A 23,592-nucleotide genomic window follows, 5' to 3' on the forward strand; every position below is an offset into this window, starting at 1 on the left:
GAGACTGGCCACTGGCTAGTTATCCTTGTTTCAGTTCTGAGTAAGGATGCTAAATCCTATGTCTTTCATATATGAATACTTGTGCTTTCAGGTATCTTGACACATACTAATTAAAAAACAATCAGATAAAAAAAGTCAAACCCTAAACTGGCCATTCTCATGTGACAGGGCTGAAGCTGGTCCAGGGGCTGCCGGAATCCTGCCTGCCAGCCATGCTCTGCTTATGAGAACATGCAATCATGGCTTCTCCTGAGCAGAGATGAGTTGAAGGCAGAGAATAGAAGGACCATTTCATAATAAAACAAAACATACTTGCCAAAAAGAGGCCTCACAGTCTGTTCTTGTGAATATCTAATAATTGGGAATCGTTAGCCCTTGAATGAACACTAATACATTCAGATTTCTATTCCAACAAGATTACCTCTGACCAACTTTTTAGGTACAGCACATTGTTTGTGTGCACTTCTCCAAATTATGGAGAAGTAGTTCTGCATCTATGCTAGCAGAAGAGTTTATGAATGCACTGTGGTAGATACTAGGGTAGCTAACAACTCTTGCAACAATTAACTAACTACAACTTTGGTTTGCATGTTTTAGAAAAGAGTACTGTATGGGTAATTGACACGCTTCTGGGTAACCATAGGAGCAAGCAACTGATTTTTAAAGGGACACTGCCAACTTAAATCATATGTTGTTAATCACACAGTAGAGGTTAGTTTGCATTTCTTAAGTTATTAAATCATTTAAAATCCTGTTTACGTACCTGCGCTCCTTTTCTGTTGGCTGTAAGAAATGCAAGTCATAAACAATAAAAATCAGTTGTTGTTTTCACTCAGAGGTCCTTAATACTGGAATGTTTGGGTCTCAAATGCTTCAGGGGAACATCTGCTTGTTCTAAAAACAGCTTTCACTGAACCCTCTTTAAAAAAAAAAAAAAGGCCTCTGTACAAATTGACCCCTGAAACTCTCCTTTCTCCCCAAGATAAGCAGGCTAGCTGCTGCAATAAAAGATATTGTTACTGTTCCACCCAGTCGTACCTTCTACCTCATTTCAAACTGTCCCTGTTAGTGAAGAGTGGGTTATGCTCACCGTCTCCAGCTCTTTTGAAAGTGAAACTGTGGTAACTCCAGTCAGAACACAACATGCACTCCCCTTTTCTGTTTGTCCTTAGTGACGCTCCCTGGTTAGTGCATTATGGATGGATCCACATCTAAATCAGATCTTCCTGAGTGCTGCTCAGTATTCTCTCTCCTGGATTCTTCAGTCCACTGGGTTCATTCTCTGCTCAGCTGCTCTACATTTGGAGTACCATGAGAAGCCCTTATTCTCACTGTGTTACAACTAGTTTCCCTGCCTCCCTTGTCTCCAATGCTGTCTGCTGCTGTCAACTTAAGGTGGCTCTGAGATTCTGGCCTGCACCTGTTGGTTTTGAGCTGATCGCTTCCATGAGCTGCTTCTTTTAGCCCTGATTCTTGACAGCAGTTTGCCAGCTGCCTGCATCACTTCATGCTCTTGCTCCCAGCTGCAGCATGTTGGGGTTAGTCCAGCCAGCAGTCCTATCTCTCTCGCTCCCCGTTAAGAGCCTAGGCTGGAAGCTGGAGAAGCAGCCTTAAGGACTCTTGAAGATGTGCATCCAAGGTGTTAAACAGCAGTTTAAAAATCACATTTATGGCTGGATTTTTGTATCTATTCTTGTTACAAGTAACACTGAAGATTCCTGAAACTGTCGAGACAAATAAGAGGAAAGACTCTGCACTATTTTTACTTTATGTATTTTAGTACTTTATATACTAGTAGTTTCATTGTGTCCCTTCTGCAGGCAGCCAGTCAGTTTCTCCTGCTCTGTGTGTGCCTTTTGCACAATGAGGAAAAGAGAAATGTATTAAAAGTAAGAAAGCAAAGTCAAATAGGTTGTCAGTGGCACTGACAGGCAGGTGCAGCACCTGAAGCCTCCTCAAGTTTCAAAGAATGGTTTTAAAGTAACTTCAAGTTAATTGTGTTCCTCTGAATCAGGAAGAGAGGCTGTCTGCCTATCTTCATTTCAGTAGAAGTCACAGCTAATCTACAAGAGTGAAAACTAGAAGAAAAACGGATGGCTGTTGTAATGGAGTGTGTTGAAAAGCAGATCACATGGTTTTACATGACATTCCTTTGGTCCCCACCCTCAGGACAAAATAGCTTCTTAAAACAACTGTTTGTTTGAAAGATGAGTTGTGAGCTGTTTCGGAAGCCATTTGTACCACCGTGTGTGTGTTACTCCAAAATTCCAGTACAGTTGTATTTCTAATAACTGAACCATCCCTCTAGTGAACTGCCAGCATGACTTTTGATTATCTCAACATATTTGCTGTGGTCCAAAGGGTTTGAATGGTTGAGATTCTGTTGCTCTATCTCAGGCAAGGAAGTTGCAAGTTAAAATTCTCTTTTGGAGTGTACAGGGCAGTGATTCTCAGTCTCTTTACCATTGTGAGCCGCATATGCAGTTCTCTGTGGTAGTTTGTTTTTTTGTTTGGGTTTTTTTTTTTTTTTTGGTGGGCAGCATCCACACTATATATACATACACATACGCTACCTGTATGGCCCTGAGGATCTCACATGTGTTGCAGCTGTGTGCTGCTTGGGTCACGGCTTGAGAACTGCTGTTACAGATTAATGTTCTGTACAGTATCTTAGTGCTGAGTTATCCCTTCACTTGCAAAACTTCGGGGTTCTTCACTTCACTCTTGTTGCCGGCACCCAGTGCCAAGAGGCTAAACAACAGCTGAAGTTGGTTCGTTACCCGGTGTGCTACACCCAATAATCACAACGGGGTGGAGAAGCAGAAAAGTTTATTTGAAGCTTCAAAAAGGTACAGGGAGATCTGAATCTCAAATCCTGTACACAGAGCAGGAAGTTACACAGGCTTTTATACATCCTTTTTCCCAGCATACTTATCCAATAGCAGGCTGCCCCAAGTATCTATATAGCTAGCCAATCCAGTTCCCAGCTAGTTCCCTGGTTCTCTGTATCATTTGTTAAACTATACATAAAGCTGCTTTATTCAGCATTGTTCTTCCATATCTCCCCTGTTTGGCTTTGCTTAGTTTCAGGCAGTCTGACTCTGCAACATATTGTTGCAGATTCTCAGCATAAGTGCTGTGTGCGCCTCCAGGCGGGGGGGCCAAGGACACTTGGGCCTAGTACGCAGAGCTGCTGCGAGTGCCTCCAGGTGGGCGGGGGGGCCAAGGACACCTGGGCCTAGTGCGAGGGGGCTTCATCGACACTCGTGGTCTTCCATCCCCTCGAGTTACCTAGTGGCCATGCCCCAGTGTCCCCAACAACTCCCCCCTTTGAGAACACTCAACAACCTTGGCTCTGAGTTTTCTCACTTGGGCTACTTATTTCTTTACAATAGGACTTTGCATAAGCACTTTGTGATAGCCCTGAAGAGAATGACTTATTAACTTTTGCGAAAGGGCCCTAACACATGATACTGCACAGCATAATACCAGTAATACAAGCAATACAGGAAAGAGAATTTTCAATAGCAGGCTAAATAAACCACCAAGCCAAGACGACAAACCCCAGCCTGAAAACAAGGTTTGCAACCAATCGTTCTCTGGGGCAGTATAGGCAACCTGTGCTCCGGCTCGGGCATGGGCCTCAGCCTGTACCACCTTTTCATAGATCTCATAACTGCTATCATTTACATATACACAACATCGGGGTCCGACGAGGCACAAACCCCTCCTTGGGATGCCAAGAGATAGTCCAAAGCCAGCCTGTTTTGGAGGGAAAACGTCCTGAGCTGCTGTACCTCTTTATTTAATGTTTTTACTGCTGACCCTAAATCACTAACCGAGTCCTCTAACTCTAAGGCCACCTTCTCAAATACCATCTGCAGCCTTATAGTATAGCAGCCTATGCATGCCATGGCTGGCCCGATAAACAGTGGCGCTATTCCCAGTACAGAGCACCCTACAAGCTTCTTGGTTGTGAGGGGATTCTTCATATTCCAATGCCATAGTCAGTCGCCGCAGGGTCTTTTCTCGTGACTCAACAGAGGTGTCTCGGGCATTTCTAATCTTTCCTTTGGGCAGTGTGGCAGTTATGGAAAGATGAGGAACTCCATGAGCTATATAACAGCTACCTGTCCAGTTGGCTGGCAGCACCTTGTAAGCCTTTCGGCCACATACAAAATAGTGACCCTGTAGGGCCCAGTAACGACTGTTTCTTAAGGGGATTCCTGGGATATTTAAGGCTGCTTTGGCTGCTTTTTTAAACAATTTATATGCCCCTAAGGGGGCATCTTATTTTTTTGATTGGGTACAAGTGGGGGCGTTTCTAATTGTGCCGTTCAAATTACACTCGCCATAGGGACCACTACAAACCCACCATTGGCTTGCTACATTGGAGATATTAACTGAACGGCAAGTTATATTTCCAAACCTTTCTTTTGTGGTAAGAGTATTTGTAAGAGTTTCCCTAAAAGGGGAGGAACCATTACACCCACACTGTTGGCCTCCCCTTTTGGTCTTTATCCAGTACCCATCAGCCCACTTGTGTAATAACACAGGAGCTTTTTCCCAAAGGATGCCCATAGTGATCAGATTGGTTTCAGGTAAAACATAACACTCCCTCAGTGAGTACTGCAACTGAATACTCCTGGTCCTGATAGGTGACTTGCTGTAAAGAGGTCTTATTCCAGAATGGCGAGTCTGTTCTTTCCTGCTCTTTGGTGGTGGCTAATTCTGCTAGGGTCAAGGGCAGCATGTCAAGAGGCATTCCCGTTTTGGGGGGACAGTGGAATTGGAGCACATACCCAGCAATCAGTCTGGTTTGTTAAATTAGCAACATGGTGCGCAAACGAAACAAAGGAGTTATGCTCCCAATATGCACAATTTGGAAATACCAATACAGAGAGTAACAGTGTTACCCAATTAATTATCACCAGAGTCTTTCCAACCCAGGGTCTCCAGTACCTGGGTGGGCCCATTTTAGCATTAAGGTGCCCACTATTTGTGTCTTTTAAACAGTAGCTTTAGCCCGAGATAGTCACTAGATGAGGAGTCAGCAGGTTGGATGGTCCACTGTTCTGCTGACGAGGGGGCGGGTACTGCCTTCAGACGAGAGTGATGGATTCAGTTCTTGTGTCCCTCGATCTTTGCCGCTGTATGGGAGATCAGCAGGATGGTATAGGGTCCTTTCCACTTTTCCTGGAGAGGCTCGTCTTTCCAGGTGCGAAGAAGCACAGAGTCACCGGGCTGTAAGGAGTGGACGAGAGAGTCCAAGGGGAGAGGCTGGGAATCCTTGGTATACCTGTGAAGAGACAAGAGAACAGCAGACAGGGAACACATATACTGTGACAAAAAAACATTACCCAACTCCCATTCCCCTGACAGAACCGGGGTGCCATTCATAGGCCATGCCCTTCCAAACATAATTTCAAAGGGACTGAGCCCTAATCTACCCTTTGAGAGAACGCGGATACGGAGTAGGACGAGGGGCAAAGCATCAGGCCATCGCAGTGAGGCTTCTTGGCACACTTTTGAGAGATGCCGTTTAAGGGTCTGATTGGTACGCTCCACTACACCACTGGCTTGCGGTCTCCAGGGCGTATGGAGTTTCCAGGGGACCTGTAAGGCATGTGAGATGCTTTGAATGATTTTTGATGTGAAGTGTGTCCCGTTGTCAAATTCCATCCACAGGGGGAGTCCAAAGCGAGGAATGATCTCCTTAACAAACTTGAGGGCCACTGTTCTGGCAGTGCAGTTACGGCATGGGAAGGCTTCTGGCCATCCGCTGAACCGATCCACTATGACAAGGAGATATTTGAACTCTTGGGTCCGGGGAAACTCAGTAAAGTCTATTTGCCACGCTTGTCCAGGGCCCGGAGTGGGTTCTAGGGCAGCTGATGGCACAGGATGTCCCGGTCAGGGGTTATTCTTTTGGCAGACTAAGCAGTCCGCTTGTACCTGGGCAGCCAGGGGTCGGAGTCCGGAAGTGATAAAATATTTTCCCATTAGTTGGATAAGTGCTTCCCTGCCAGCATGAGTGGTTTGGTGTAGTTTCTGCAGCATTGGCTGGATTAGGCCCTTTGGTAAGAGGACCTTCCCTTCTGGGGAATGGAGCCATCCCTTCTTTTCCCGGAGACTGAGTTTGTCAGTTAGCTGTCTCTCCTCCCCAGAGTACTGAGGGGTTGGAAGCTCCCCTACTGATGGGATAAGGGCATGCATATGGGCGTTCTCAGTCTGAGGGGATGGCAGGGTGGCAGCATGCTTAGCCTCTCTATCTGCCCGGGCGTTACCTCTGGCCACATCTTGATCCTCCCTTTGATGGGCTTTACAATGTACCACCGCCACTTCTGAGGGGAGTTGTACAGCTTCTAGGAGCCGGAGGATTTGGGGCCCATACTTGACTGGGGAGCCTTGGGCTGTCAGCATTCCCCTTTGCTTCCATAGGCCAGCATGAGCATGCAGCACACCAAAAGCATACTTTGAATCAGTAAAAATGTTGACCCGCTTTCCTTTTGACAGTTCAAGCGCACGGGTCAGGGCTATTAGTTCGGCAAGCTGGGCAGAGGTCCCAGCAGCAAACCTTCAGCTTCCACAGTGTCATGGAGCGTCACAACAGCATAACCCGCCCTTCTTTGCCCATCTATTACGGTACTGCTACCATCAGTGTACCACTCATAATCTGTATTTGGGAGGGGTACATCCTTTAAATCCGGACGGCTGGAGTACTGGACATCTATGATCTCTGAACAGTCATGTTTCTGTTCCTCTGTTTCTGACAAGAGGGTGGCTGGGTTAAGGGAGGGGCAAGGCTGTAGGGTGACTTCAGAGTTCTCTAACAGCTTAGCCTGGTACTGAGCAATCCGAGCCTGGGTGAGCCAAAGCCTTCCCTTTGCATCCAATAAGGCTCGGACCGTATGGGGAGTATAGATTTGCATAACCCCTCCCAATGTTAGCTTCTCCGCTTCCTCAAGCGCTAGGGCAGTAGCTGCAACCGCCCGTAAACATGCCGGCCAACCCTTTGCAACCTGATCCAATTGCTTAGAAAAATAAGCCACGGGTTGTCTCCATGCTCCTAACAGCTGTGTGAGCACTCCGAGGGCCACCCCCCTTCGTTCATGTACATACAACTGAAACGGCTTAGAGAGATCCGGCAGGTCCAGAGCTGGGGCTTCCATCAATTTTCTTTTCAGGATTTTAAATGCCCTATCAGCCTCTGGGGCCCAATAGAAGGGGTCATGATCCGCTCCTTTTACACAGTCGTACAGGGGTTTAGCCCACAGTCCAAACTCTGGGATCCATATCCTGCAAAAGCCTGCCATACCCAGAAATGCCCTGAGCCGCTTACAATTATTTGGAGAGGAACTTGACAGATTCCTTTCTTTTTTTTTTTTTCGCTTGAACGCCGCTCCCCTTGCCTTAGCTGTAACCTGATTCCTCTCCACCTCAGACAACAGGGTTCTCAGGAGGATATTACAGTCGTCGGCTTGTGACTACTGAGGCACCCCTCAAAGACTGAAATAAACCTGCTTGTGTTCGTTGAGAATTCCCCAGCCTGTGTTTTAAAAGCTGCTAAGTCTATTGGATTGAATGGCACATGGGTGTAAACTTGCATAGCGGTAGCCTGACGTCCGTCTGCCCCTGGGCAAGCCACAACAGTCTCGGTAAGCAAAGGATAGAACCTCTCCGAGGGGGCAATCTCTGTAACCCGAGGCATCCTACCCTTATACGGTGGGGGTGTGGGGGCCGAAGGGGACACCAGCTCTGCCATTACAGTGGGGGTGAGGTTCTGGGGACTAACATTAGCTACTACCGAACCAGTCGGAGTCAAATTACAACTTTGCAGAATTACAGCTCTGTTTTATTTTTTAAAGCCATAAACGGTTGTGCGTACAAATATTCATTCCATTTACCCATTCACTGACAAAACAAAACTAATTGGAGGATCATGTTGTAATTAATTGACCCTCCTGGTGGCCACCACTCCTGGTCCTCTAGTTGATATTGAGGCCAGTCACCTGTACAGAATCGTTTTAATTGGCTCTTAGTCATTGGATCCGCACCAAATACCTTCCAGTTTGCTAGAATGCACTCTAGGGGCGTACACCATGCCCTAACCCCTGAGCTCTGTCCCTGTCCCATACCTACAGGGTAACTCTGGGCGTCCCCAGGTTCCAACAGAGCATACAATCCGGATTTTAAAAGGTTCCTACCTTATCCAAGGGACTGGTTCTTCACCGTGGCCTGTAGCTGCTCCTCCCCCATGTCTAAGGGACCGGTTCTTCACCGCCGTCCACAACTGCTTCTCCACTATATGAATGCGTTGCACAGTTGTGCCCTCCGGGGTCGATCAAATCGCGTCTCCTCCGAGGCCACCGATGAACTCACCGGTGCGCGCTGGGCGTCGGTTCTCGCCGCAATCCTCGACCTCCAGGAGGGGTCCGGGCAAGGCTAAATTGCAGCCTCGTCGCCCACCCAGGGACGCCAAAAGCTGTTGCCGGCACCCAGTGCCAAGAGGCTAAACAACAGCTGAAGTTGGTTCGTTACCCGGTGTGCTACACCCAATAATCACAACGGGGTGGAGAAGCAGAAAAGTTTATTTGAAGCTTCAAAAAGGTACAGGGAGATTTGAATCTCAAATCCTATACACAAAGCAGGAAGTTACACAGGCTTTTATACATCCTTTTTCCCAGCATACTTATCCAATAGCAGGCTGCCCCAAGTATCTATATAGCTAGCCAATCCAGTTCCCAGCTAGTTCCCTGGTTCTCTGTATCATTTGTTAAACTATACATAAAGCTGCTTTATTCAGCATTGTTCTTCCATATCTCCCCTGTTTGGCTTTGCTTAGTTTCAGGCAGTCTGACTCTGCAACATATTGTTGCAGATTCTCAGCATAAGTGCTGTGTGCGCCTCCAGGCGGGGGGGGCCAAGGACACTTGGGCCTAGTACGCAGAGCTGCTGCGAGTGCCTCCAGGTGGGCGGGGGGGCCAAGGACACCTGGGCCTAGTGCGAGGGGGCTTCATCGACACTCGTGGTCTTCCATCCCCTCGAGTTACCTAGTGGCCATGCCCCAGTGTCCCCAACACTCTCAAACAAAAACAAGGCCTCAAATTGCAGTAACCATGTCAAGGTTCCTCCCCCACTCTGAACTCTAGGGTACAGATGTGGGGACCTGCATGAAAAACCTCCTAAGCTTATCTTTACCAGCTTAGGTCAAAACTTCCCCAAGGTACAAAATATTCCACCCGTTTTCCTTCGATTGGCCGCTACCACCACCGAACTAATACTGGTTACTGGGGAAGAGCTGTTTGGATGCGTCTTTCCCCCAAAAATGCTTCCCAAAACCTTGCACCCCACTTCCTGGACAAGGTTTGGTAAAAAGCCTCACCAGTTTGCCTAGGTGACTACAGACCCAGACCCTTGGATCTTAAGAACAATGAACAATCCTCCTAACACTTGCACCCCTCCTTTCCTGGGAAATGTTGGATAAAAAGCCTCACCAATTTGCATAGGTGACCACAGACCCAAACCCTTGGATCTGAGAACAATGAAAAAGCATTCAGTTTTCTTACAAGAAGACTTTTAATAAAAATAGAAGTAAATAGAAATAAAGAAATCCCCCCTGTAAAATCAGGATGGTAGATATCTTACAGGGTAATTAGATTCAAAAACATAGAGAACCCCTCTAGGCAAAACCTTAAGTTACAAAAAAGGTACACAGACAGAAATAGTTATTCTATTCAGCACAATTCTTTTCTCAGCCATTTAAAGAAATCATAATCTAACACATACCTAGCTAGATTACTTACTAAAAGTTCTAAGTTTCAGAGTAACAGCCGTGTTAGTCTGTATTCGCAAAAAGAAAAGGAGTACTTGTGGCACCTTAGAGACTAACCAATTTATTTGAGCATGAGCTTTCGTGAGCTACAGCTCACTTCCATTCCTGGTCTATCCCCGGCAGAAACCAGCATATAGACAGAGACACAGACCCTTTGTTTCTCTCCCTCCTCCCAGCTTTTGAAAGTATCTTGTCTCCTCATTGGTCATTTTGGTCAGGTGCCAGCGAGGTTACCTTTAGCTTCTTAACCCTTTACAGGTGAGAGGAGCTTTCCCCTGGCCAGGAGGGATTTCAAAGGGGTTTACCCTTCCCTTTATATTTATGACACCATTCCTCTAGCCAATCATCTTTCAGGGCTCACTTTGGCATTATAGGCTGAGTGACCAAGGTTCCCTCATCCTTGGAGCTGAGCATACTGCTTTTCCAACATAGCACTCTCCTCTTCAGCTGTCCAGAGTAACTAGACAATACAGAACCTCACCACAAGGGCATTAGTCTGATTTGACTCACCTTGTTTGGAAAGCCTTTGTTTGAGGATAGGTCCATCAGGGACGCAACCCCATGCTCCAGGTGTCCCTAACAGCTAGAAGCTAGGACCGGATGATGGGATTGATCCCTTTATAATTGCCCTCTTCTGTTCGTTCCCTCTGAAGCAGCTAGCACTGGCCACTGTCAGATGACAGGATATGGGCTAGCTGGACTATTGGTCTGACCCAGTTTGGCCCTTCTTATGAACCTTCTAGTACTTGAATTTGACAAGTGGTAACAGAGGAAGTAACTTTAAAGGCACAGTCAACTTTGAAATGTAGATGGTTTCAAAATGAGTTAAAAGTAGTATTAGATACACCTGCCTCTGAGTCCTTTTGCCAATATTTGTGACTTGATAATTACTTTCCAACTTTTTAAAATGTCGCTCTTCTTCACCCCCCCACCCCACCCCAGTTGATATGTGGAAAACCCCACACAAATAGCAAAAACTGTCCCTCCAGGAAAATTGGCTATTCATAGTGCTCTCTGAGGAACATTCAGTTTACTTTTTTGCTAATCTTTAAACTATAGTGGTTATAGATGTTACTAGTAACAAAAGTGAATGGAGAGAACACCCTGGAGAAATATGGTTAAATGATGGTGGTCATAAAAGAGGCATTGTTTTAGTGGTAAAAAGGGTATAAACTATGATAGCACTATCTATTATTATTATTTTAAGTGCAGTAAGCTATGCTGCAGCTGGAAACAAAGTGGCCTCGCCAGTGAAAGTCTTTGTCCACACATTCATAACTTCTAGAGCCGTGGTTCTCAACCAGGGGTACGTAGAGGTCTTCCATGGGGTACATCAACTTAGCTAGATATTTTCCTAGTTTTACAACAGGCTACATAAAAAGCACTAGCGAAGTCAGTACAAACTAAAATTTCATACAATGGCTTGTTTATACGGCTCTATAAACACTACACTGAAAAGTAAGTACAATATTTATATTCCAATTGATTTATTTTATAATTTTATGGTAAAAATGAGAAAGTGAGCAATTTTTCAGTAATAGTGTGCTGAGACACTTCTTTTTTGTATTTTTATGTCTGATTTTGTAAGCAAGTAGTTTTTAAGTGAGGTGAAACTTGGGGTTACACAAGACAAACCAGACTCCTGAAAGGGGTACAGTAGTCTGGAAAGGTTGAGAGGCACTGTTCTAGAGCAGTGGTCTCCAAACTTTTTTGATCGCGCACCCCCAGGGAAAAAATGATGGAAGGACTGCCACCGGCGTGCTGCCAGCGCTTCTCCTGCCACGCACTCCCAGGGGTTGTCTTGCACACCCCACTTTGGAGACCACTCTTCTAGAGGACAGGACAGTGTTTACTCGACTGGAGCCAGTGTTCTCATCGTATTTCCCCCCCTCCCCCCCAGTGCGTCTGCTGTCCTTTGACCTTGGCGCAAGTGTAATACATAAATACAGAACATTAAATGACACTTTTAAAGACAACTATTATAAAAAATAACTAAGCAGAGTTCCCCTCTAAATTCTTGTGCCATCTGAACATATCCATCCCAACACAAACAAGGAGAGGCCGAGAAGTACTTGGGGAGGGCACTTTGCGTTCTGTCCCTTGCACGCAGAATTTCTTTGGGTTGTTGTTCTTGGAATTTCCTTTTTTTTTTTTTTAATTCAACTTAAGTCACCACTGCACATTCCTGGTATTTTTCATAAGGGTTTTTGATAGTCCTCGGAAGTTCCAGTACATCAATGATCTCAACATATTCAGTACACAAGAGTAGCTTCTTCAGCTTTTAGCTGCAATTGGGACAGCAGGAGGCTTTGCAAATCATGATGTCCTTAGGCATGGGCCATGACTGGAAAGTACACCTATGAGTCTAGAAGTAAGTAGAGGGATACTGCCAACTTGAAGTCTAGTAGGTATAAAAAATTAAAAGTAGTTTTAGGTACTACACCTGTTTAAGTGCCCTACCAGTCTTTGTGGTTTTACAATCACACTGTTCTATGAATTTTTCTCCCTTATTGCAGTGTGAAAGACCCACACACAGAGTAGTGGATGCTGACTATACATTTCTGTCAAATAGGCAGAGTAAAGAAGCAGAAATAGAGAGAAATAACTCTTTAATCTCATCTTGGTTAAGTAAGAAGGGTAAGGGAGCTTCAATGTGATTCCATTTTTTTGTTTATGTTTATGGTGTTCCTTTAATATACTGTAAGCTGCTCACAGAGGCTACGAAATCGTGGTACAAACTGTGTATCATCCTCCCAAAGATTGTTAGCCTAAAGGGAGTGAAATATAAATCCCAGTTCAATCTTCTCCTGTGTTGGTGGAAGTACAGGGACAGAATAGCTTGTCTGCCATATTTCTGTGTATTTCTTCTCCATTTTTTGGACAGGTTTAATCCTTTTGTTAGTATCCTTTGAATGGACCGTATTGGAATTGTGGTGGTGATTAGTCTGGTTATAAGTAGGTTTATACTTCCCTTGTAACTAAAGTCCTACAAATGAGGATGTAGTGTAACTTTTTTTTTCATCTTTTTTGCTCATTTTCTTTACTATTCATGCAGTGAAAGACCATGTTCATTCAGTTTAAAACTGTAGGGTTCTTTGATCTTTGTTGCCTATCGAATTGTTTCCAGCCTGGCACTACAAACTTATATCAATTTCTTATTCATGCCACTTGGTGGAACTTGTCCATGCTTATAGGTTCTTGAAACAAACCCTTATTAGGATATTAATTAATGTCTTGTTCTGGGTGAAAGTCTGTTTTTACCTTTTTTAGAGTGATTCACCTTTGGCTTTTTGATCACTGCCCTTCAGGAAAAGAAAAGTGGTAAGACGGAAGGAGTTGGCACTGCACTGAGTGGGCAGGTTTGTCTCCTTTAAATTTGTTTGAGATACGATCTGTCTATGTATCTGCTTGCCATTACTCCTCAGGATGTTAAAAACTTGTCCACTCTAAGTGTTTTTTTTTCTTGTGAAGTAATTGGAAGAGTTTTCCCTCTGGGTGAAACAGCTGGTTATGGAGAATAAAGAATTAAGAATAATAAGGTTTCTTAGTTTTTTGCCTTGAGCAGTAATTTTCTGATGTGGACACCAGTGTTTTAGTTCCCAGCATGACGAGTCATGTTGCGGAGGAGGGAACAGGACTAGCTAAATTGTTATGGACCAATTTGGATGGGGTTTGGAAGGAGAAGTTCTCTGAAAGTTCTTCTGCACTAAAGCATATTGCCAATATTGTTGCAACCCCTAGCATACCTGTAAAACACCACACATGCACACACAGGCGCTTGCAGTCATTTGGCCTTCCTCTGAGCAAAACTGATTACTGTGACATGCATTACTCAGTGCAGTGTCACTGGGGGCTTTTTTGCAGTGATCGTGTAGATAGCAAATGCTGATGGCACAATGACAATGGTGCAATTAGTCCTCCCTATGCAGTCCCAAAATTCTCTTGCCTACCTTTTGGTGAGAGTTTTGACAGCTTGAGCATGGCCTGTCACCTGACAAGCCACTTTCCTGTTAGCTGCATGCAGGCTCTGAAAGCAGCCAAGGTTGGGTAATTGCAACAATCCACGGGCCCTGCATTGCTAGCAGGGAATACTGTGCAGGGCCTTCTTACTCTGTGTGCCTCTCTAGCTAGAATAGATGCACTACATTATTGCAATTTGCTTTAATCAGTTGCATCGGTGCAAGGTGAAATGAAGCAACTTGTAATGTAATGCTGACAATAGCTCATCTTAATTAATTAGCCTCTTACAGTTTGTATGGCAACTTCCACCTTCTCTGTATGTATATATATGACTTCTTACTATATGTTCCATTCTATGCAGCCGATGAAGTGGGCTGTAGCCCACGAAAGCTTATGCTCTAAGAAATGTGTTAGTCTCTAAGGTGCCACAAGTACTCTTGTTCTTTTTGTAATGTAGACAAGACCTTAAACACAAGAATATTTATATTAAATATTGACAACTGGCAGCCTTGGGGCTGGTTAATTTTAGGTCCTGTCTACAGAAAATGACACAATGCTGTCTTTGTTAAAAAGATAATCGTCACAGTAAGGGCTATTTTCCTCAGTAGTGCCAGCAGTTAATGTCAGAGTCCTCCTCAGTAGGTTATTAATTATGCCCTGTGTGCAACATTAACTCTTGCATGTTGCAAAGAGAACTATTAACTTTCTTTATTTGATATTGGGTTTAATTTCTTAAACTGGGGTGTTCTGCCTGGTGTAGTGGGTCTGGGTGTGGTTGACTGTGCCAGTAAGGAAAAACTGCTCTATTTTCCTAGAGCATTGACTTTCACTGCTGGTGCTGTAAATTTGTATTGAGCAACATCCTTGCTCTACTGATCTGAAAACACTTCTTTCAACACTCAATCATGCTTATTTGTCTACAGTCATGGGCTTTGCAGCCGTGTATTTGCACACTGCCCTGTAGCTACGGCTTGTTTTCCTAGCTGGGAGTTAGCAGAGTCTCTAGTGCTGAGATTCAATATGTGCTTTAGACTTTGTGAAGTTCATTCTTCGTTTTGCCTCTGTATTTCTTATGCAGGTGATAAAGGTGACTAGTTGTTTGGATATACTTTAACTGTTTCCTTCCTCTTTCTGTAGCTGCTGCCGTTACTGCAGTTTGTCTACAGTAGTAAAGTAGAATCCTAGGGACTGAAATGTACCACTTTTCAAATGACTGGCAGATAGGGTCTTTGTATAGCAAGTTCTCAGCTGTGTTCCTTCTGCCCTGTATAAGAATGCATACTTCATGTCTGTAATATAGATCACTTTTCCATCCTCACAGTGGGCAATTAATTCTTACATCAAAAAGGAACCCTTTTTACCTACAGGACAACTTTGGGCTCTGAGCTCCTATTAAAATATACGTATTTGAAGTTGGGAGTTTGGGGAACTGGGAGTGGGAAGGACAGGAGTTGTTAGGTGGTGTGATAACCCCGCTATTGTCTAGTATGTAAAATACAAACTTGCAGTGTGCCATCTTCTGTTCATTCTGGTGATGGGGTTTTGAGGTGTGGGGGGAGCATCTGTTTGTACTGGTGCATGATGGGAGTAGACACATAGCACATGTGACTTTCAAAGCATCTAGAGACCTAGAGTGTCTTGGGTGGTTCCTGTGCAGAAGAGCTGTTCTAATTTATACTCTTACAGGCCCTCTCTGTCAGGAGTTAACTTCTGTGTCAGCTTAATTAAATGTGTCTAAACGTCATAAACTTCTCCTATGACAAGTTTGAACTCCTCAAAGCAAGGTGTTTCAGACTTGTGGTTTTTAAAAAAAAAAAAAAAAAAAGCACCAGCCCACCACCACCTCCTTGCCCCACTGTGTATAGTCACCTAACTTAGACTCTAAGGCAGTGGTTCTCAGCTAGGGTACATGTACCCCTTGAGGTACACAGAGGTCTTCCAGGGGGTACACCAACTCATCTAGATATTTGCCTAGTTTTACAACAGGCTACATAAAAAGCACTAGCAAAGTCAGTACAAACTAAAATTTCCTACAGACAATGACTTGTTTATACAGCACTTTATGCTGAAATGTAAATACAATACTTATATTCCAATTGATTTATTCTATAAATATGACAAAAATGACAATGAACAATTTTTCAGTACTAGTGTGCTGTGACACTTTTTTTTGGTATTTTTATGTCTGATTTTGTAAGCAAGGAATTAAGTGAGGTGCAACTTGAGGGTATGCAAGACAAATCAGACTCCTGAAAGGGGTACAGTAGTCTGGAAAGGTTGAGTGCCATTGCTCTCAGGTAATTTGGTTTGCTTCCCTGCCACTTTGTCTTCGACATTTCCTCTCCCTCCTGCAACTGAAATAGCCATGGACTGTCACAAAAAGCAAGATGGAAATCTCTTTGTCATGGTGTTGTAGCATCGTTGGTCCCAGGATATTAGAGAGGCTGTATGGGTGAGGCAATCTTGTATTGAACCAACTTCTGTTGAGCTAACCAGATCTCTTCTTTAGTTGATTCAGTAAAAATTACCACCGTATCCATCTTGTTTCTCTAAGATGAAAATCTGTTATTTATGCTGGAATGGCTTCTGGAATCTTCCTTTGAGTTCATAGTCCAGATTCTCTTTTGTGCTGGAATAGTCAGTTGGGTGCCATCTTGCACATTTATCACATTCAGATGTGAGAAACTTCATCAGGGTGAGAAACTAATCCAAGCCAAAATCCTCTGCCTTATAAAGGAATCTAATCTCTTGTAGAGAGTAAAGCATGATCTGAGGGCATTTGCCAGGTGTTAAGAACAAAGTCTGTGAAAGACAACTAGTTCCCGGGATTCCTTCACTTGCCTGTTTGCAGTGTTGGTGTGGGTGTGCCATGGACGGGGGAATAATACGTATTTGCATTCTGTATGTTCACTGCCAGGGAAAGTGTAGTGCACAGTACCGTGATACATACCTGAAAGCTCCAGCTAGATGAATGAAGTGTCAATTTGGGATTTCATTGTGTGTTCTCAAACAGTTTAAAGATTCATAGAAAATCAAGATGAAAAACTGTTCTACCAGTAGATAAAATTGCTCCTGAGTTCAACTTCTGCATAATTCTAGTTCACTGCTTTCTTTATAGTACAGATACCATCTCTTATTGGCTCTAGAAAAAAACTGTGATATGGCTTGCTTCATAAAGTAAGGATAGTGGTGATGGGGTTTATCAACTGATAACAGTGCCATTATTTCAATTGCTACAGTTTTGTCCAGTTACCAGCCTACACAAATAGTTAGTGTCTTCTACCAGCAGATGGCAGCAGAAAACCCCACCTGATAGTCTGTGTCATTCTTTGGTTTACCTCTGAAGACTGAGAATGGCATTTCTGGTAGTGTAAGTCCAGAGTTTTTCCTTTAGGGATCCTAAAATGAGCTACCCATCTCTCCCACCAGGCTCTGGTAGTTTAAAGCCAGTTTGTCACTTTCTCCATAGCATCTCATGCCTCCTTGGTCTCATCTGCTTTGTCACTTTAGCCTGTTCCTCAGAATAAAAGAAAACTGGACCATGTCCTGTTTTGAGGAGCATTGAGAATTTTCTGCCAAAGACTGGGTGTGGGTGTGCACGTGGGAGGGTTGGCCAAGCAGCGCCTGGAGGACCCCAGAGATGCTTAGTCTGTATCAGGAAGAGCTATTCAGATAAGTGTATGAAGACTTTGTCCTCTACGTCTGAGTCCTTCTCTATGAAGCATGTGTGCGCTTCTACTCTGCATCTATAATTTTTAAGGCTAAGACTTTGTTTCGGTTACTTTTAGTAAAAGTCACAGACAGGTCACAGTCAACAAACAAAAATTCACGGAAGACGTGACCTGTTAGTGACTCTTGCTGTTCTGTGATTTCCTCTGTCACCGTGGTGGCTGGCAGATGTGCCCCCCCCCTCCCCCCGCCCAGGGCAGCTAGGAGCTGTGGGGTACCCATATTTCCCAAAGAGAAAAAGGGAGACCCCAGCCACTTCTTGAGGAGTCCCCCTCTATTCCCTCCCCCCCCCATGCGAGGCTGTCTCCCATCCCTGGAACCCTGAGGGGGAGCCCCTTCAGGAGACTGTCACCTGTTAGTGGAACCCTGCCAGGGCCCCGCTGCCTGCCAGCTTGAGTTCCACAGTTCCTGGGGCTGAAGCAGATAATTTCACGGAGGTCTCGAAGTCACGGATTCAGTGATTTCCATGACATAAACGTAGCCTTATCTGTAATGCACCCATGTGAGCATCTTTACAAACTCCTAGACAGATTCAGTGGTGTAACACAGTCTCTCCCTAGAGAGGCTCTGCGGAAGCTATTTTCTGTGGTTTCTCCTGTCCTTTGTTTTGCCGATGGGTGGTGGTGTTTGAAATCCTACTTCCCCATTGTTCTTTTCCAGGTCAGAAGAGTGGCAGCTTCTTACTCGTCTAGTTTTCTTTCCTATCAAGTCTTTCTATACTGGAATAGGCATTCCATCTGTTGAATGACCTGTGATCTTGGCTGAAAACTAGGAATAAAGGAGAGATTTAATTGTTATCTGAGTTTCCTGGCTTGTTTGCCAGAACACTAAAATTAAACCAAGTTTAAATGATTCCTTTCTTTGGATGACATTTAAAATAACTAGGCCTTTGGCTTCAAGAATGGCCCTCTCAGTGCAGTGGTAGAAACAATAAATCTGAGAAGCAGATCCCATCAGTGAATTAAAGACTGTAGATGAGGCTGTTCCAAATTAGGTGAAGTGTAATGGTGAGGTCTGCCTTTAAAATGGCCAGAGATACTACCTGTCTTAGTTCTGACTAGTACAGTAAATATCAAACACTGATTCTCTCCAGTGAAGGGCCACCTTTACCTTTTGCTTGACTCTAGTAGCTTCCAAAAAAATCACCTTTGCACCTCAAGTGGCTTGTTTTTTCTTTGCTTAATATGATCACCGTGTCACAGGCTTAGCTCCCTTAAAATGTGTGTGCTTGGCTTTTCCTGAAGTAATTTTGCATTTCTAGAACCTGCAATGGAAAAAATCCAACTGAGCACAGTCGCAGTAGGGTCTTGGAACACAATCGTTCCTGAACTGAAATTAGTTCGTGTGTGGTGTGGGCTCTGAAGAGAGAACAAGATGGGACCATCTGTGTGTTCACTCCCATTTCTGTCTTGTTTTTCAGGTCCTGAGGTTGTGATTGCCATGCTCAGGTATTGATGCTCATATGCACAGCTGTTTAAAATGGCAGAGGGAGGTGGCAACGAAGAGGTAATTCACTTGAACAGTTTCCGTAGCCACAGTGGGAAAGGTAAGTAACTTCACATGCACTTGCAAAGTCCCTAGATCGAACACTAGTGCTTGCAAGCAGTAAACCTCTGAAAGCTGTGAGAGTAATACCTAAGATGTTAGCATGCTTTGCTGCACCAAATCACATACTCAATTGGTTGCCAAGAAGTGTGAATTTCTCCTTCTCCCGTTCCACTTTCTTCAGGCAGTTTGCTAAACTCCTGGAAATAGCCACTCAGAATAGAGCTACTTTCACAAATCTTCGAGAGGCTAGTAGTGCAGCCCACCTTTTAAGGGTCTCCTAGCATGGAGGCTGGCTTTGCATTCATGTCCTAATAGACTATGTAAGTTGGCATTTGTTCCTTCACAGGTGGAGTTTAAAATACTGGTGTCTTTGTGTATTTGGAGATAAAGGGATAAATCTGTTCTCTGTAGGCAAGTGATGGGCTGTCATGGCAGTTTTTTGTTGTACTGGATTACTGAAGGTTGAACCAAAATCTTGAGTATCAAATCCATGCTTTGCCTCTGGGATAAGAGAAACCATAAATCTCTGGATGAAAAGTTTGTTCAAGGTTCCAGTAACTCTGTTTATTTTCTGTGTTCTTATTTCATTCTTGGAAAGAGCCTTTTAAGATAGAGACACCACTTCCTGGCAGAATACACCTTTGTCTGGAGTAGTAGATTTCCTAAAGCCGGTGATCCTACCTCATTCACTCGGACTCCTGCTAGGTCATTCTTTGCTTTCATAAGCAAATGAATGACACTTGGATCCCTTTCCCTCCTCCAGCACCTGCTCAAATGATCAATCAAATGAACAGCCTTTAAGATGTTGACCGTGCTGGAGCCTCCTGTATGCAGTGCCTCCTATCCCATTCCTTGTGGAAATGAATTGAAGAAGCTGAGCACTGAGACTAGAGTATCTATTAGCACTTGCAGCAGCCTGTGCTGCTATACCATTCCTAAACCAACTCCTGCTGGAATCTGAGATGAGGATTTGCACAGCACTAAAGAATAAACTTATTTTTTACATATGCTTCTGTTTGAGGTGTCTTCTGCTGTTGTCTGCACTTGTATAGATTTCCTTACGTTAGTATGCTGACTGGTAAGGATTCTAACAATGAATTTGAGATCCTTTCCCCATTATAGCATTGCAAACTTTAGGACTTCTATTTTTATTTTAAGATTGAAATTGTAGGATCTAAATGTTTGAGCTGCTGCAAACCTTTAGCAAATAGATAATGTTATCTGCCTTACTGCAGAGTGGCTAAACAGGAGAGATGAAGGACTTATCACCATATCGGACTCCTCAGATGAAGAATTGCCTTTGTTGCTAGATACGCCAGTTCAGCAGCGGCAGGAGGAAGACGACGACGATGTAGTCATCCTGGTGGAGGTGATTTTCATATGTTGTACACATTACCACATTATTCTTTGCCTCTCTGAATAATCTATTGTGCAGGTGAATAACATGCTCCTTCAGAGCTCACAGTGACCACTGTGGTAGCTTATTCAGCAGGAGCACCTGAGCTTAGTGTTAGCTGATGGCTTCATTGGCAACTTTTTGGGATCTCAGCTCCTCCATCTTATTTGGGTAAAGTGAGGTTAACAAAACCATGCTGCTTAAGACAGGTGGTGTAGCCAACAAAGATTACAGCTCCCAGCATATAATGATTTTTCTCTTAATCCAGGAAGATGGAGTACTGTATACTGGGATGTGTAGGGCTGCTCCATATTTAAAATGAGGGTGGTCGTGGACTTTGCTTGATTTATGGGCATGTCAGCCACTTCTGCAGTCAAGAGCACAAAATTCTTGCCCACTGCTTCCAGTAAACTTCTGGACTTGCATTTAGGGAAGTGGGGATATATTTGAGTATTTAGCCATCTGGCATGTCTCAGTAATCAAATTTGAGCGTTAAGAACCAGAATGTCCTGACCACTGACACATAAGGGAACCTGTGGTAAACTGACTCTGTTTCTCCAGCCTTCTTAAGAGAAAAGCAGTGTAAGGTAAGTGTGCAATGACTGTTTTTGGCTTTAATCTTTAACATGAAAAGGATCAAGCAATGCCATATGGTCTTAAATTTAACCATTTCCATGTAGTATACCAGTGCCCTGATTTGATGCCTACATATTATACTTTGGGGGCATATGCTCCTGGCACAATGTTGAATGCATTGCATTCTTGACTTCAGTTTTGTATGCAATAAGCTTTTGCCAAGGCATGCAATTGTGGGGCTATTGACTACTGCTTTCCTCTAACACCTTTCTTCTCCTCTCCATATGCACTGCTTTGGGTCTTGGGCCGGCACCTCTTTCTTGGGATGGAAAGGAGCATTTTTTTCACTCTGACTGCATTTGGGATGCAGTTGCCAGTGTGTTAACCATAATTGCTTTAGCAGGTCTCATCTAGACTCAGACTCTGCAATTCTAGTCCCTCTGGGGCAACAACAGTGGTGATTAGTGATCAAGGTATATTTTTTTATTTAGAACAAAAACATTTAAGAGAAACATCTTAAAAATAGTAAATCAGCCTAAACATAATGCTTGCTTACCACTCCCTGGATCTGGGAAGGCCCAATTCCTTAGATTCCTCCATGGAGCCTGTCTCCCTAGACAACTCCTGACAAGTGCCCTTACCTTCTCAGGAATCCACTTTTAAATGTTTGAATCCCTTTGAGCTGGTAGGTCCCAGCATTACAAAACAAGGTTTACAGTTGGAGACAAGATACAACATCTCTGAAGTTAACAGTTGGTGCCACATTGTCTTTCTAGTATGTGCCTAGGTGTTCTGATCTGGGAAGGCATTGTTTTTCTTTCCTCTTTTGTTCTTCCCCCACAGCTCCAATATAAGTTAGAGGAGTGCATTCACATAGGAAAGCCTCATAACCCAGAACACACAATCTTCCCTTGCTGACCTGGTCTCACACAGTGTTAATAAAATTATTATAGTTCATTGCTTCCCAGCTCCACTTTTGCCACACTACCTTGCCAACATTTTCTCTCTAGTTTCTTGGAGGTGGTTATCTTTCCTTGGGGGCGACGGTCAATACAAAAATATCTCCGAGGTTGCTCTCAGTACTGTTGCTGTGGAGAGGTGAAGTCCAAGAGCATTGTCACCCTGAATTCTCCTGACTAAGCAACCCAAGGGTTTGGTACAGTTTAGGGACACAGGTTGTCAGGTGTACTACAAAAAGGATCCATGCTTTCTCCATGTCAGAGGGGACAACTAAGTTGTAAGTGGATCTCTTGAGATGATTGGATACTTAGTGTATCATGGTATGTTCATTGTTTTTCTCTAAATAAACAGAAGCATAATACTTGAAGACAATGTAAACAGAGTTTTACAGTTAACCAAAGCAGCTCTCAGAGGAACAGCCGTGTTAGTCTGTATTCGCAAAAAGAAAAGGAGTACTTGTGGCACCTTAGAGACTAACCAATTTATTTGAGCATGAGCTTTCGTGAGCCACAGCTCACTTACCTTGTTGTACTCTTAACTTGGATCCTGAATTCTGGATTTTAAGTGAACTAAAATGACTTAAATACCTTACTCTCAACTCCTTAACAGAATATGTATAGATCTCTCTCAGTATCACTCCTCCTACTCTCTTTCCTCCAATCCTTGTCAATTTACTCTGCCCAGGGTGCAAAATTAACCACTTCCTGCCTCCTCCCACTTGCATCTGAGTACATTCCTCCACTGGCCCCTAACACATGCATCTGGCTCTTGGTGTCACACAAACCCTGTTCTTCAAATTTCTTAAAAGTCTCTTCTGTGACAGGCTTATGAACTGTACTTTTCCACTGAATGTAATGTTAGTGTAGGAAAAAGTATAACCACTGAGTGGGCATTAACACCACCACCACATTACCCTGTTGCTGTAACTCTTGTCTGTCCGTCACTTTCCCTCGTAATGTCTTGTATCCTAAATATGCACAAGTTCCCTGTGATATGGAGCTTGTCTCATATCTCTAAAATGCAAGACACACTTATGGCACACAGTGCCATAACCTGATTTTTGGAGTTCTATCCCTGCAAGACTTAATGAGTCCTCGGAGGCAGACATCAGCTCCCTACACTTTTTTGACAGTTAATGTTGCAAGAAAACACAGGACTTGAACCAGACTGCCAGACTGGGTTCTAATGGGTTACAAAATCTTTTGGTTTATCTAAAAATACTTCTAAATATGCTTTTTGATGATCTGGTGCATAATACATTCTCAGATTTTAGTTACATTTTTCTAAAGCTGCAGAAATACACATATGATATTCAGGCAAAGCATATTCTACCTTATAACATTATTTCTCACCTGCACTTGTCGTCATACAGAACAAGTTCAAAAACTGCAACTTACTTAGATTGTTCTTAAAAAGCATATTTCACCTTCAAGCTATTTTAAAAAATCCTATAAGTTGTCCAGTTTTTTTCCCATTAAAGCAACTACAGGTGTCTAGCAAAACCGATTTCTTAACAGAGTGCCCATTACATTCCAGTGTTTGAAAAACATAGGAATGGCTCTTCAGCCTCGATTCATGGGTTACAAAC

General features: G+C 43.8%; 1 protein-coding gene and 1 long non-coding RNA gene across 3 annotated transcripts in view; one reads left to right on the top strand and one right to left on the bottom strand.

Annotated features, from left to right (window-relative positions):
* RNF216 (ring finger protein 216) overlaps positions 1 to 23,592 on the top strand; it is a 126,409-nt gene that overhangs the window by 8,951 nt on the left and 93,866 nt on the right. For both annotated transcript variants that reach the window (XM_048866212.2, XM_075117589.1), the window contains exons 2-3: positions 18,945 to 19,070; positions 20,308 to 20,441. In XM_048866212.2, the coding sequence (XP_048722169.2) occupies positions 19,004 to 19,070; positions 20,308 to 20,441 (201 nt within the window). In that variant the 5' untranslated portion in view covers positions 18,945 to 19,003. The remainder of the gene's footprint in view (positions 1 to 18,944; positions 19,071 to 20,307; positions 20,442 to 23,592) is intronic.
* LOC142068422 (uncharacterized) lies at positions 2,813 to 9,076 on the bottom strand. Its single transcript, XR_012664258.1, has 2 exons — positions 8,208 to 9,076; positions 2,813 to 5,299 (listed from the first exon to the last, which is right to left on the bottom strand). It is a non-coding gene; the product is annotated as an uncharacterized LOC142068422 (long non-coding RNA).

The sequence above is a fragment of the Caretta caretta genome, chromosome 10 (genome assembly GCF_965140235.1).
Source record: "Caretta caretta isolate rCarCar2 chromosome 10, rCarCar1.hap1, whole genome shotgun sequence".
NCBI lineage: Eukaryota > Metazoa > Chordata > Testudines > Cheloniidae > Caretta > Caretta caretta.